Genomic DNA, 12962 nt, shown 5'->3' with positions numbered 1-12962 from the left:
AAAATGGAGCAAATGTCATGCAAAATAACTTGGAAAAAAAGAGAGCCTAAGATTCAGGTATAAAAGCAGTTCGTCAAGGTTTATATCACCTTAAGCACCCTTATATATAAGCATTAAATTGTTTGTACTGATATTTCAATATTTTAGTAGGGGCTCCCATATAGTACACTAAAAGGGCCGCGTAGATAGAGAAATCATAAATATAACATATATGATAAAGCGTAGAAAGTAGTGGTCCATCAAACGACATAAACTACATACCAATCGGCATCAGCAATCTAGACCATGAAAAACAGGATTCGTATCAAGTTGCTGGGCGAAATTCTCAAGAATATCTTTCACAAGTGCTCGAAAGTCATCTTTCCCTAATTCATAGTCATTCTTGCCATTCTTATCAACATCAGAAAATACCTGATCAAAAAGATGAACCACGGATTCATTGGCTTCTGTTGATGGAAGACCAATTTGTGACCCGTTTTCCTCGAGGAATTTCCTTGTTTTCTCCCACACCATTTTTTATCTTTGCTAACATCTATATCTTGGGATACTTTCTCTATCAAATTGTTCAACTGCTTCTCATCAAAAAAAACTGCACGGCTATTCAATACATCATCAGTATGTATAAAAGAAGGGCAATGATAAAAAAAAAGAAACACTGATGCTACTCTATTAGAGTTTACCAATGAGTAATACCAGCAATTCTGTAAAATTTCAACAAAGAGAAAACAGATAGGTAGGGAGAGGTGTAATAGTATTGACCTTTCGTAGCTTAGAACCATTGATAATCTTGACATTTTGGATAATCACGATAGGTTTTTCAGCCAATGCATCAGCTAATTCTTGTAGAACAAGCTGAAGTAGCTCTGCAAATTGTGCCTGACCTAACTCTTCATCCCCCTCAGCCCCGTGTTTCTTTAAGATGTCATTTATATGAGTGAATTCTGTTCAAAAATCACTTAGGATGATAAAGATATTGCAAAATTAACATGATAATTGGATTTCCACATTAGCAAAGCATATAGACCGTCATACTCAATATCATTTTGATTGCATTGCAAACACATTAAAAGTTCAAACTCATCTGGTTTCAACAATGTTATAGTGCTAAGTAATCCAATATAATACATGTTATGATACTGATCCTGGAAGATCTGATTAGTGGATCCTAAGGCCAGCTTGCAAAAAGTATTTATAGATTCTATCATAAGTGCAAAATTGTGCACCCCTCTGAAAGAAAAGAAAAGAAGCATACCCAGAGTTAGCACTACAGCAAAATAGTTACTAATCTATTCCTGAAACTAATGTTTTGCTTTTACTGGAAAAAAATGGGTTGATAAAAATACAGGGGGAGTAGAACACAAAAGCTCCAAACGGATCACATACCACCAGCGACAGAATCTAAAGGATTTTACATATTTAAAGAGACATCAGGCAAATTAGATTAAAGGATCTACAATGGCTTTACTCCATAATGCAGACCCAACAGCATACCCACTGATTAAATCCAAAATAGCTCTTCTTCAAACAAAAATGGCTATGTTCTATCTAACTTGTCCAGGGGACAACACAAGGTAAAAGCATGCAAAACTAACCTGTCGAAGTGAACAGTGAATGCAAATTAGTGAGTTTAAGACAAAAAAGTAGGTCATGCATCAGAATTCTCATGTATATGCTGCTTATTTCTTACAAAATGGACCTCACGCCTTTTATCTTTGGCAAGGGTTACAGGCTAACCCTCCATGAATCAAATAATCAGTGGAACTGAATGGCAATAGCCATTATATCAAAATAAAGTAGGGAAATCACAAAAAGAGTTCCTTCTTCTCAACTCTTGTCTTTGGACTAAGGGGTGGTTGGTGACGTTTGAGTCGCCCCAATTGGTTGTTATTTAAGAGGTTAAATCCTAATTGCATATCACAGTATCATGCTCTGGTACGTGTAATGGCAAACTAGCACAAACTGAAGTGAACAGTGTGAATGCAAATCAGTGAGAATTTTGATAAATTTTTTGCATATCATGGTATCATGCTCTTAAACTGACACCCGGAATCATAAATCTAGGCACCATAGAATTCCTTCATTTACTTTGACACTACTCATTCCTCATATGCAGACTCAGTTTCTATTCATTCCTAACCAGTTTCATTGAATACCAGATTCTTCTCGTTTGTATTATGAACCAAAAGCAAAACAGTTCAAGACAAAACTACACCTAAAAGCTAGTGTAACTAAAAATGAAATTATTCTGCAACAAAGACAACAAAGGAGTATAAACTCAAAGTTTAAAGAAAGGCAAACCTGAGAAAGGAGGAACCCCCATTTCAACACCCATATGAAGCAAAGCATTTCTTGTCTCACTCTTAGTAATCTTTCCTGTATCCTCAACATCTAAATCTGTAAATAAATTCTCTGCTAACATTGCAAAATCATCTTCATCTTCCAAGAATATACAAAGAGACTTCCCATCCAAAACCGATACAATCACTGGATCATCTAAATCCCAAAACACACAAACCCTAAATCAGTAACTTCCTAAAAAAAGAAAAAAAAGAAAGAAAAACGAAATCAAAATTAATAAAATTATACCTTTCAATTCATCAGCAATAGCAAAAATGTATTCACAAAGTTTAGACTCAGCTTGTTGTTTATCAAGTTGAGTAACAGAGTCAAGATTGACACGTTTAACCGCATCTGATTTGATGTATTCAGGTAATGAAAAATTATAAAATGATGAAGAAATTTGATCATCAGCGATCTTAACAAGCTCAGCTCCTGAAATAATGGCGTCTGTTGTATATGTATTTGGTAAAACTGGATTAATGCTTCTTAATTGAGTTCCATCAAGTATTGTTAAACCTCCACCTGACATTTCAATGGTTTGATTTCAGAGAATGGTACTGTCTGTGAAGAAGATGAAAGAAATCACATGAAGAGGGACGCGGTCTGGTTTTTGTGGGGTTTGGACGTAGTAAATGTTGTTTTTATTTCGTTGGTGTTGTTTTTCTAATCTGATGAATGGTAATAGTAACTGTTTATTTAATTGAAAATGGACCTGCTTGTCGAGAATCAAAGTGGGTCACGGTTTGAGAATATCTGGAGATATGCCCTATTTGCAATGGCAAACCAATAATGCTAAGCTAAACACTGTCGTAAACTTCATCAGAAAGTTATGCGATCGTTTTTGAAGGCTTGGATTACAATAAGATTCTCGAACATTTTTTCACATCTGGTAACGTACCATCTAGCCTCTGTGCTCCACTATTAAGAAAACATGTGCATGTGGGCATCCGACACTGACATACAAGGAGTATAGTAAACTGAGCTTCTAACACGCGGTTTGGATAATGATGATATTATATGCGGGATAGAGGTAGACCTAACTTTAAGTAAAAATATATAAATGGAGTGTTGTCAATGAAATGCAAGTTTAAGAAGAGTTCCTGCATAAAGTCCAACCGTGCTGGACAATTCAAAATTGCGTTCATAAGAATCAAGACCATTTCTTCCTTGAACGGATGTACGCAAGCATTTGACTACACTAAATTGTTAGGAAGTTTGGAATTTGGATCGCCCAATCTTGATTCTACAAAAAGATAGATACAAAATAAAATAAAATCCATCAACAAACATCTTACTAGTTCCAATAACATTAGGTCAAAGAAAAGAATTGTAGTAAAGGAAAACCCAACTCAAAAAAGGACCTACACCAAACATCTACAACGGAGCAAGTTGAGATATATGTTTAGCTTAAATAACAGACTAGGGTTAGAAGAGAAGATAAACAAAGGTTTGATTGAATTATCGATTCTTAATTGAATGAATTACAATATACAAGAATGCTATATATTTATATATGTATGTCTTTTAAAGATACGTGCAACACAAGTATACTAAGTTTCCTAAGTTACAAAGACTTCTATGTATAACAGAGTTCTAGAAACATAGTTCTAGAACTTTCCTTAAGTTATTACGTTGTTCCAATACCCTCCCTCAAGCGTAACGGGTCATCTTGAACTATAAGCTTGAATCTCAGTGAATTGAAACGATCCTTAGAGGGTGGCTTGGTAAAAATATCTGCTATCTGATCTTTAGATGAAATGAATCGAACATCAAGAAGTTTTAAAGTAACTTGATCACGAACAAAGTGATAATCAATTTCTATATGCTTTGTAGACTGGATTAACAGTAAGATAGGTTGCTCCAAGATTATCACACCACAGAATGGGTGGAGATTGTGTAGAAATCTAGAACTCTTTTAGTAGAGATTGAATCCACATGATTTCAGCAGTGGAAATTGCAAGTCCTCGGTACTCAGCTTCAGTGCTAGATCGAGAAACCGTCTTATGTTTACGAGCACTCCAAGAAATAATATTACCACTTAAATAGATACATCATCCACTGGTAGAACGCCGATCTTCTAAAGAACCTGCCGAATCTGAATCCGTGTAGGCAGTGAAAGATAATTGAAGATTATCAGCTGGCTTGAGAAGAATTCCATAAGTGGAAGTATGTTTAAGATACCTTAATATCGTTTAACCAATGCCCAATGAAATTCTGTTGGTGCATGCATGAATTGACAAGCTTTTTTGACAACATAAGCTATGTCAGGACGAGTGAATGTCAGGTATTGTAATGCTCCTACTATAATTCTGTATTCTGTTGCATCTGTTAATAAAGTACTATGATCAGATGAAATATCTCCAGAAGTACTCATTGGAGTTTGAATCGGCTTAACCCCGTCCATTTTTGCTCGAATAACAAGATCATGAGTGTACCTTTTTTGTGTAAGAAACAAACCAGAAGAGTTACGAGTTGCTTCAATTCCAAGAAAGTAAGATAAGGAACCGAGATCCTTAATTGCAAATTCTTTGTGTAGAGATGCACGAATAGAATCCAACCTTGAAGTATTGGATCCAGTGAGGATGATATCATCAACGTAGACCAAAAGAAAAACAATGCCAATAACATCTCGTTGAATAAACAGTGAAGAATCACATTAAGAAGCAGTAAACCCCAGTTGAAGCAAAAAGCACAGAGTCTGTGATACCAGGCACGTGGTGCTTGCTTAAATCCATAAAGTGATTTTTGAAGTTTACAGACATAAGTTGGGAAATTAGGATCCATATAACCTGGAGGTTGTTTTATCTAGACTTCCTCTTCAAGATTACCATGAGACAAGGCCAGTGTGAGAATAGACCAATTATGAGACAAGGCCAGTGTGAGAATGATACGAATAGTGCATGGTTTCACCACATGACTATAAGTTTCACCATAGTCAACATCTTCATGTTGATGATTTCCTTTGCTACAAGGCGATCTTTGAATCGCTCAATTTCATCATTAGCATTGTGCTTTATGCGATACACCAATTTACAGCCAACCAGATTCATGGAAGGATGATAAGGTACTAATATCCACGTACCATTTTTTATCAAAGCATTATATTCATTATCAGATGCTTGATGTCAGTTAGGGTCAGCTTGATCTTGAGAATAACACGTTGGTTCAAGAAGAGAATCACTGATAAGAGCATACCTGGAGTAGACTGAAGAATATTATCTTCAGATGGTTTCTCTTGTTGTAATACATCATGTACCTCTATTCCTTGAGTATTAGTTGGCAATGATGGACTGCAATTAACAGACACTAGAATAGAAGATATGATGTGCAAATGAGAAGATATCACCTGATCAGTAGAGGTTGATGTTGGAGATGGATCAACGGATGTCGCGAAAGGAAAGTTGGTCTCATCAAAAACTACGTTCCTGCTAACATATACACGACCAGTTGGGATATGAAGACACTTATAGCCGTTATGTTGTGGACTATAACCAATGAACATGCATGGAGAAGATGATGGATCAATCTTATGAGCTCGATAGGACAGGACGAAGATGGGGAAAACAAAGACATCCAAACACTCGAAGAGAAGAGTAATCAGGAGGGGAACCAAAAAAATTTCATACGGAGATGCTTTATCAAGAACAGATGAAGGTACCATATTCATTAGATAACACGCAGTTAAAAACGCATCATACCAATAAGAAGTTGGTATAGAGGCCGTAGACAATAATGTTTGTCCAGTTTCACGAATGTGGCGATGTCTACGTTCAACTAATACATTTTTCTCATAGGTGGCGGACAATAGAATCGATGAAAGATCCCATTTTGTTGAAGATAGGGTGTAAGCTTACGGTATTCAAGAGCATTGTCAGATTGAAAAATCTTTATCTTTCGATTAAAAGATTCTCAACATGTTTTTGGAAAACAAGAAATATAGAGTAGACATCTTATGAGTAAGAGGAAACATCCATGTAAAACGAGAATAAGCATCAATAAAAATAATGTAATATCGATAGCCATCATTAGAAACAATATGAGAAGGACCCCAAACATCCGAGACAATCAAATCAAGAGGATTCAAATAAATAGTATTACTCGAAGAAAAAGGCAACTTATGACTTCGATGTTCATGGCAAGAAGAACAAAAACTTAGTTTTCTACTAGAAACGGGAAGAGAAAATTTAGAAATAACATGACGCACAGTTCGCATCATAGGATGTCCTAATCTAGAATGCCAGTTTTGTAAGCTAGCACGTTCACCAACAAGACTTGTCGTAGAAGTGTTTGAACCACCAAGAACATAGAGACCACCAACCCTATTTCCGCGCAGAAGAACCTTCCCCGTGTATTGATCCTTCACAATACAAAATTTAGGGTGAAACTCAAACAATACATCATTATCAGTAGTAAGCTGAGAGACTGATAATAAATTATGAGAGATTTGAGGAGGAAATAGAGTATTGTTGAGATATAACTTACGTCCAGGAGTACCTCGTATTGAGGAACCAACATGAGTAATCAGAATGGAAGAACCGTTACCCATCTTTATTTCATCAGGACCTGTGTATTCTGAATAAGGGTGCAATCTAGCTAGAACATTCGTGATATGATCGGTAGCACCGCTGTCAGGGACCCACGGATCAAAAGAGGAGGATCCTTGTGTTTCAACAGCATAATCACGAGGAGCAGGTGACTGTGGTGGCTGATTACATCGAGTAGGATGTGGCTTGAATTTACGATCAAAACGCTTCCAGCACATAGGAAAGAGATGTCCAGGTTTGTCACATAACTGACAAACAGTACTCTGTCGAGCACCAGCATTAGAAGTGCCAGTATTAGGGCGTGGTAGAAGACCAGTATTCTGAGAATAAAAATTCCGAGAAGCAGCAGCAGCAACAGGTGTAGAATTCAGCATCTTTGTTTGTTGTTCAACACGTAGTTCAAAAGTGAGAAGATATGTGATGAAATCTTCAAGTTTCATAGTTCCCATGGAGGTGGTGAGAGAAGTGACTATAACATCATAAGGGGAGTCCAATCCAGCAAGAATACATTGACGTAATTCGGTGTTAGTCACAGTAGTATCAGCAGCAGCAAGGTTGTCAACAAGATCACGATCTCGATCAATATAGTCTCTCATAGAAAGAGACCCTTTCTTCAGTGCACGAATCTCACATTGAAGATGGTGGATGTGTGCATCAGATTTAGAAGCAAATAGAGATTCCAGGGAGGTCCAAACTGCACGAGATGTGGTAAGACGATGAACTTGACGTAGTACAGCAGGGGTCGGAGAAGAGAAGATCCATCCTAGAAGAATGCGATCTTGTTTCAGCCAAGGAGCATATTCAGGGTTAGGGTTTTGGGAGTTTTCAAGAGTTGCAGGTGGACAGGGTTTGTCGCCATTAACATAGCCATCAAGTTCATATCCCTGAAGATAGGGTAAAAACTGAGCACGCCAAAGAGAATAATTGGTTTCATCGAGTTTAACAGTGATGATATGATGAGGTTGTGAAAAAATAGAGGAAGCCATCATAGATTGAGAAGATTGAAGAAGTGTTGAAATTATAGAAACAGTAGAGGCAGCGGAAGACATGAAGATTACAACCAGGATGATACTAAGTTGAGATATAGGTTTAGCTTAAATAACAAACTAGGATTAGAAGAGAAGATAAACAAAGGTTTGATTGAATTATCGGTTCTTAATTGAATGAATTACAATATACAAGAGTGCTATATTTATATATGTACGTCTTTAAAGATACGTGCAACACAAGTATACTAAGTTTCCTAAGTTACAAAGACTTCTATGTATTGCAGAGTTCTAGAAACATAGTTCTAGAACTTTCCTTAAGTTATAACGTTGTTCCAAAAGAGCAATGCCAATCTGATAAAAACCATGATGTGAAAACGATCTAAAACGAAAAGCAGTAAGAAATGTGCAAACTTAGGGTCGAAGGACTTCCATTTCCATTTATTTTAGTGCAAATCTCGTGTTGAGAATTTTTTAATAAAGCAAAAATAAAACAGAAATGATCGGATGAGGCTTGAGCTCCTAGCGGGAGAGAAAGGAAAATTGAAGAAAAAAACAAAGAGCATGTAAAAACTATCTGAATCATTAGGGAAATTCAGATGGTAATCAACAAATCCAAAACCTTGCAAAACTATATGGATGGGCAATTGTATTTTTTCACTATGGTAAAATGAGTGAGCGGTAGAAGAAGAAGTGTGCCATGGGATCAGGAATGCCCTGCGTGGATTGGGTCGGGGGCGGTTGGTGAAGAAACGCTTGCGTTGGAGGACAAATTGCGAATGTTGGATGGCCAACCGCGGGCAGCTGGGCATGATTCGCTAATGGGTAAAAATAACCCAACAACTGTATTCTCAACGGCTGCTGAAAAGGAGAGGGTACCAAGTATACCACCAACTTTTCGTTCGAAAATTTATATGGACAAAACCTAATACAATTGCAAGTATACGAACTTAATGATCCTGATACAAGTATAGGAGTGGGTACCAACCATAGGGCATATGATTCGCTAATGGGTGAAAACCCAACAACTCTACTTCCAACGGCTGCTGAAAAGGAAAGGTTACCAAGTATACCACCATTATATGAAACCTAATATAATTGCAAGTACACCAACTCAATGATCCTTGATAATATGTATATAGATTTTATATCTCTACCTCTTCATAATCAGAAAGTCTAGCAGTGGAGTCCATGAACCTGATTGTTTAGAAGAGTTGGACGTGCGATCTCAAAAATCAATATCCAAGATCAATCTAGTCGTCTCCAAATAATTGGCTCCGAATTCTGCCAAGTATGAAACTTGTTATCTATCTTTCAAGATACGAATTCTACAAGAACGAGTCTCGTAATCGATCACAATTAATATGGATATATCTACTAGAACTGATTACATACTACTTATGTTATTTCCATATAAAGATAAAACAATATAATGCGGAAAATGAAAACACATAAGACACCAGAAGTTTTGTTAACGAGGAAAACTGTACCTGGAGAAAAACTCCGGGACCTCGTCCATAATTGAACGTCGAATTGTATTAAGCCGGAACAGACACTAGCCTACTATCATACTTTTGACTGTGATTTAGTTGAGACCGAATCCACCCTCCAAGCAATTCAGCCGCAGTCATGCTCCTTACATCTCTTGAACCTCGAAAGGCTCTACGCAATTGATTTTCTTAGCTGAAGTCCTTTACAGCCTAAGAGTTTCTTCAGCCTGAGTGAAGACATTTGATACCAATCTTCCTTTAACAGATAAGCCTAATTGATTTCCATTTAGATTGAATAGATCAAGGCTTGGAAATCTATTTGTAACAGACAAAACTAGCAAACATCACAAATCCGGAACACTTTCACTTAGTTAGATGAGAAGACTGGATTATTAATCACCTCTCAATAACAACCTTAAAACTAATCACTTAGGAAAAAAAATATTCATATATCTATCTTGAGGAATCACAAAGTCTGAGATGAAAATAACTTTATGATTTCTATCTATCTCATTCCTGAAACAGATTACTAAAACCTCGATAACATAATGAACAAAATCAGGATACACGAACTATCAAGGTAAAGATAATCAGACCTGGATTCATGAATTCCTAAGTGAAGTCTTTAAGTCCTAAACCTAATTATATTTCTCATAGAAAACCTAGGTTTATAGAGAATGACTCTAGCAAATAACTATGACACGGAAGCATCAAGGATTGAATTTTTAATGCTTGTCTGAGTCTCTCTATTTATAGATTTTCAAGACTGAGGGTAGCTTAGAATTCAATCTAAGATAACTTGAGATTCAAGAAAACACTTTCTCTGTTTGTATGGAACTCTTGTAAGGAGTCCGCGTAAGCATGTGAGAAATATGTCTTGAAATCACATAAAAGAATATACATTATGATTCGGGTACCTGAACCATGTATAATGTTAGTTCTTGGAAAATATGCATTTCGATCTTAATGTAATATTGAAATATCACAGGTTGTACGTATCTAAACATAGATAATATTAACTCAAATATAAAGAACCTACAAGACTCGTTCTTGTTGAATTCATATCTTGAAACATAGATTACAAGATTTGTTAGTATTTGGTTCGTGAATAATTCAGGTACATACTAGGTTTACCTCGAGAGAAGCTATGATATGAATATACTTGGATCTTGGTAAACTATTGAGAAATTTCTTTACCAGTTTATCTTCATCAATGGATTGTCCAAGTGACGCATCTTTTGAGGCTATCTCTGATAGCTTTCCTGCAAAGCTATCAATAGTATCAGTGTCTTTCATCTTCACTCTTTCAAATTCAGACATTAAGGTTTGCATACGGGCTTCTTTAACTCGATCAGCTCCGTGATTACGTGCCTTTATTGCATCCCAAATTTTCTTTGAAGTTTCCTGTTCACCAACTTGTAAAACAAGACATTCTGGTATTGCTTGAAAGAGTAATCCAATGGCAACATTGTTTTTGTCTGGGTCCAATGTACCAGGATCAATTGTTTCCCAAACTTTGTAGATTTTCATCAGTACTTTCATTCTCATGGCCCATACTGTGTAGTTTGTGGCGTTGAGGATTGGAACTTGTATTGATGGTGGCGTGAACTGTTTTGCACCCACAATGGTGGTTTCGTTTTCCATGGCTCAGAAACAAGCTCTGATACCAATTAATGGCAACTGCAAGATGAAACTTAGCTTATATAAAGACAACTCTCTTTATTGATGTTTAGAAAATCTCTCAAAACTAAACACAAGCTCTAATCTTGCTCATATGATCAAACCACAACTTTGGTGATCATATATATATAGAACTATGAATTCCTTTTCCTAGTCCTATTACCTTATTACATGTCTTTCCTTTTCTTAGAACTAGATGACTTCTAATTCCCTTAGGATTACATCAATTTCCTAATCTTGTCCTAACCAGCTTGTTAGTGACTTCTATGTTGAAGTTTAACCAACAAAGTGGTCGTTACTTACAAAATTAGTTTACTCTTGCTTAATTTTCTTTATCTGTTTCATTGTTTACATGGAGGACACAAATTAAGGTATTGATACCAGAATCAAAGTTCAAGAGAGAATTTTTTGCTACTTTCACCACCCTATTTTTCGCTTGGCTGGTTGGACCTTGCCAGGTATGTTTGAAAATATTAGCTGTAGCTAGAGCTCTTTCTTGAGTACTCTTTCCGATTTTTTGCAAGTACTACTACTATCATTGATACATTCATAACTATATTCAGGTGAAGGAATCTGAGATAGAAGGAAAAATGGAGAAGAATGTAGTTCACATCCCCAAATGCAGGTAAGCATTTTATATATATGCTTTCCACAGACTCACGGATACACAAACACACACATATTGCACATAGATCGTATATTATTTTTTTTGATCGGCCATTATTATTTTATATGAAGAGATGATTTATGTTTTTCGGTTATTTTCATATTCTGGGGGTGAGCTAGGCTCTTGGAGGAGAGCAAATGTGTAGGGATGTGCGTAAACCTGTGTAAGATGCCATCGCAGAAGTTTATTAAGGATTCATTTGGAACTCCTATCTATATGAAACCCGGTAAGCACAATTGGTTGATCTATCTTATTCATTCTCTGCAACATTATTTAATGTGTATCGGTGTGCGTCCATTAAGTAATTCTGTCAATATCATTTGACTTGACAGATTTTGATGACATGAGTTGCGAAATGTTCTACGGACAGGATCCTCCCGCAGCAGTAGATGATCCAGCAACCAAGCAACCATGCTATAAGATACTATGTAAGCACTAAACTACTAAGTATTTGCAATGTTAATATATAATTAACTGACAATTATTTTTGGTAATTTGAAAATGCAATTATCAAAATAAATATTAATGATGATGTTTTTCTTCTTTTATGATCGATTTCTTATGATGATGCTGTGATTTTGCAGGCATAGCAAAGCAAAAGCAAACTCGTGTTTGTTCCACTTCGTAAGAAATCAACGGTGATGACAACCCAGCTAGCTTTAGGACCAATTAAACAATCATATCACTCTACTATTAATTTACCTATCATATTTCTCTAAATTAAATAAGCACCGACGGACCTTGCTCACGTGACCTCGTGTATGTGCTCTTGTCCGGTAATACTACTACTGCCTAAATGCTAATGCGCCACATGGAAAACTAAGTATATCGATGGAACCAGCAGCGAAGTGATTTCATGGTTTAACAGAGATCATCACCAAAGATCAGAGCTATGCTTATGTTATGCGAGAACAAGTTTAACAAGATCCTGTAGGTATTAAGCCAAATTTGGCAATGGCACATTACCTGATACACCCTTAAATAGTTTTATATTCTAAACAAATTCAAATTATGCAACCATATGTGTCATGGCAAACTGAAAGTGCTTTCGTTTTTGACTGGTACCATAGTGCCTTTTTTTGTTTTGTTTTGTGTGTCTGCGTCCCATCCGGTCTGCGTCTTGCGTCTCCAAGGCTCCAAGCTCTAAATGTTGGGATTCGGGAGGACACGATACTCGCTCAACAAATGCCCCCAAGTGTTAGGTGTGATATAATGGATCACATTCTTTTATCTTTTAGCGAAGAGTCTGGATGAT

General features: G+C 36.4%; 2 protein-coding genes across 2 annotated transcripts; one reads left to right on the top strand and one right to left on the bottom strand.

The window, feature by feature from the left end:
* Positions 1 to 52: 52 nt before the first annotated feature.
* On the bottom strand, positions 53 to 3346 carry LOC113347195. Its single transcript, XM_026590799.1, has 4 exons — positions 2587 to 3346; positions 2299 to 2493; positions 760 to 941; positions 53 to 589 (listed from the first exon to the last, which is right to left on the bottom strand). Exons 1-4 carry the CDS (start codon positions 2867 to 2869, stop codon positions 566 to 568), a joined length of 684 nt encoding a protein of 227 aa, XP_026446584.1. The 5' UTR covers positions 2870 to 3346; the 3' UTR covers positions 53 to 565.
* Positions 3347 to 8649: 5303 nt separating this feature from the next.
* Positions 8650 to 12335, top strand: LOC113350778 (beta-carotene isomerase D27, chloroplastic-like). Its single transcript, XM_026594899.1, has 7 exons — positions 8650 to 8752; positions 8845 to 8929; positions 11399 to 11498; positions 11604 to 11665; positions 11827 to 11933; positions 12040 to 12135; positions 12292 to 12335. The coding sequence occupies exons 1-7, from the start codon at positions 8650 to 8652 to the stop codon at positions 12333 to 12335; spliced, it is 597 nt and encodes a 198-aa protein (XP_026450684.1).
* Positions 12336 to 12962: the final 627 nt, after the last annotated feature.

This window comes from Papaver somniferum, chromosome 2 (genome assembly GCF_003573695.1).
Source record: "Papaver somniferum cultivar HN1 chromosome 2, ASM357369v1, whole genome shotgun sequence".
In the NCBI taxonomy this organism is placed as follows: Eukaryota; Viridiplantae; Streptophyta; class Magnoliopsida; order Ranunculales; family Papaveraceae; genus Papaver; species Papaver somniferum.
Note: the sequence above shows the minus strand (reverse complement) of the source record. Positions and strands in the feature narration are given on the sequence as shown.

Coding starts and splice junctions, on each gene's coding strand:
- LOC113350778 (XM_026594899.1), top strand. CDS start 8,650: ATGTTGGATGGCCAACCGCGGGCAGCTGGGCATGATTCGCTAATGGGT. Junction 11,499..11,603: donor GGCTGGTTGGACCTTGCCAG/GTATGTTTGAAA, acceptor AACTATATTCAG/GTGAAGGAATCTGAGATAGA. Junction 11,666..11,826: donor GTTCACATCCCCAAATGCAG/GTAAGCATTTTA, acceptor GGGGTGAGCTAG/GCTCTTGGAGGAGAGCAAAT.
- LOC113347195 (XM_026590799.1), bottom strand. CDS start 2,869: ATGTCAGGTGGAGGTTTAACAATACTTGATGGAACTCAATTAAGAAGC. Junction 2,494..2,586: donor TATTGCTGATGAATTGAAAG/GTATAATTTTAT, acceptor TTTGGGATTTAG/ATGATCCAGTGATTGTATCG. Junction 590..759: donor ATGGTTCTAAGCTACGAAAG/GTCAATACTATT, acceptor ATAGCCGTGCAG/TTTTTTTTGATGAGAAGCAG.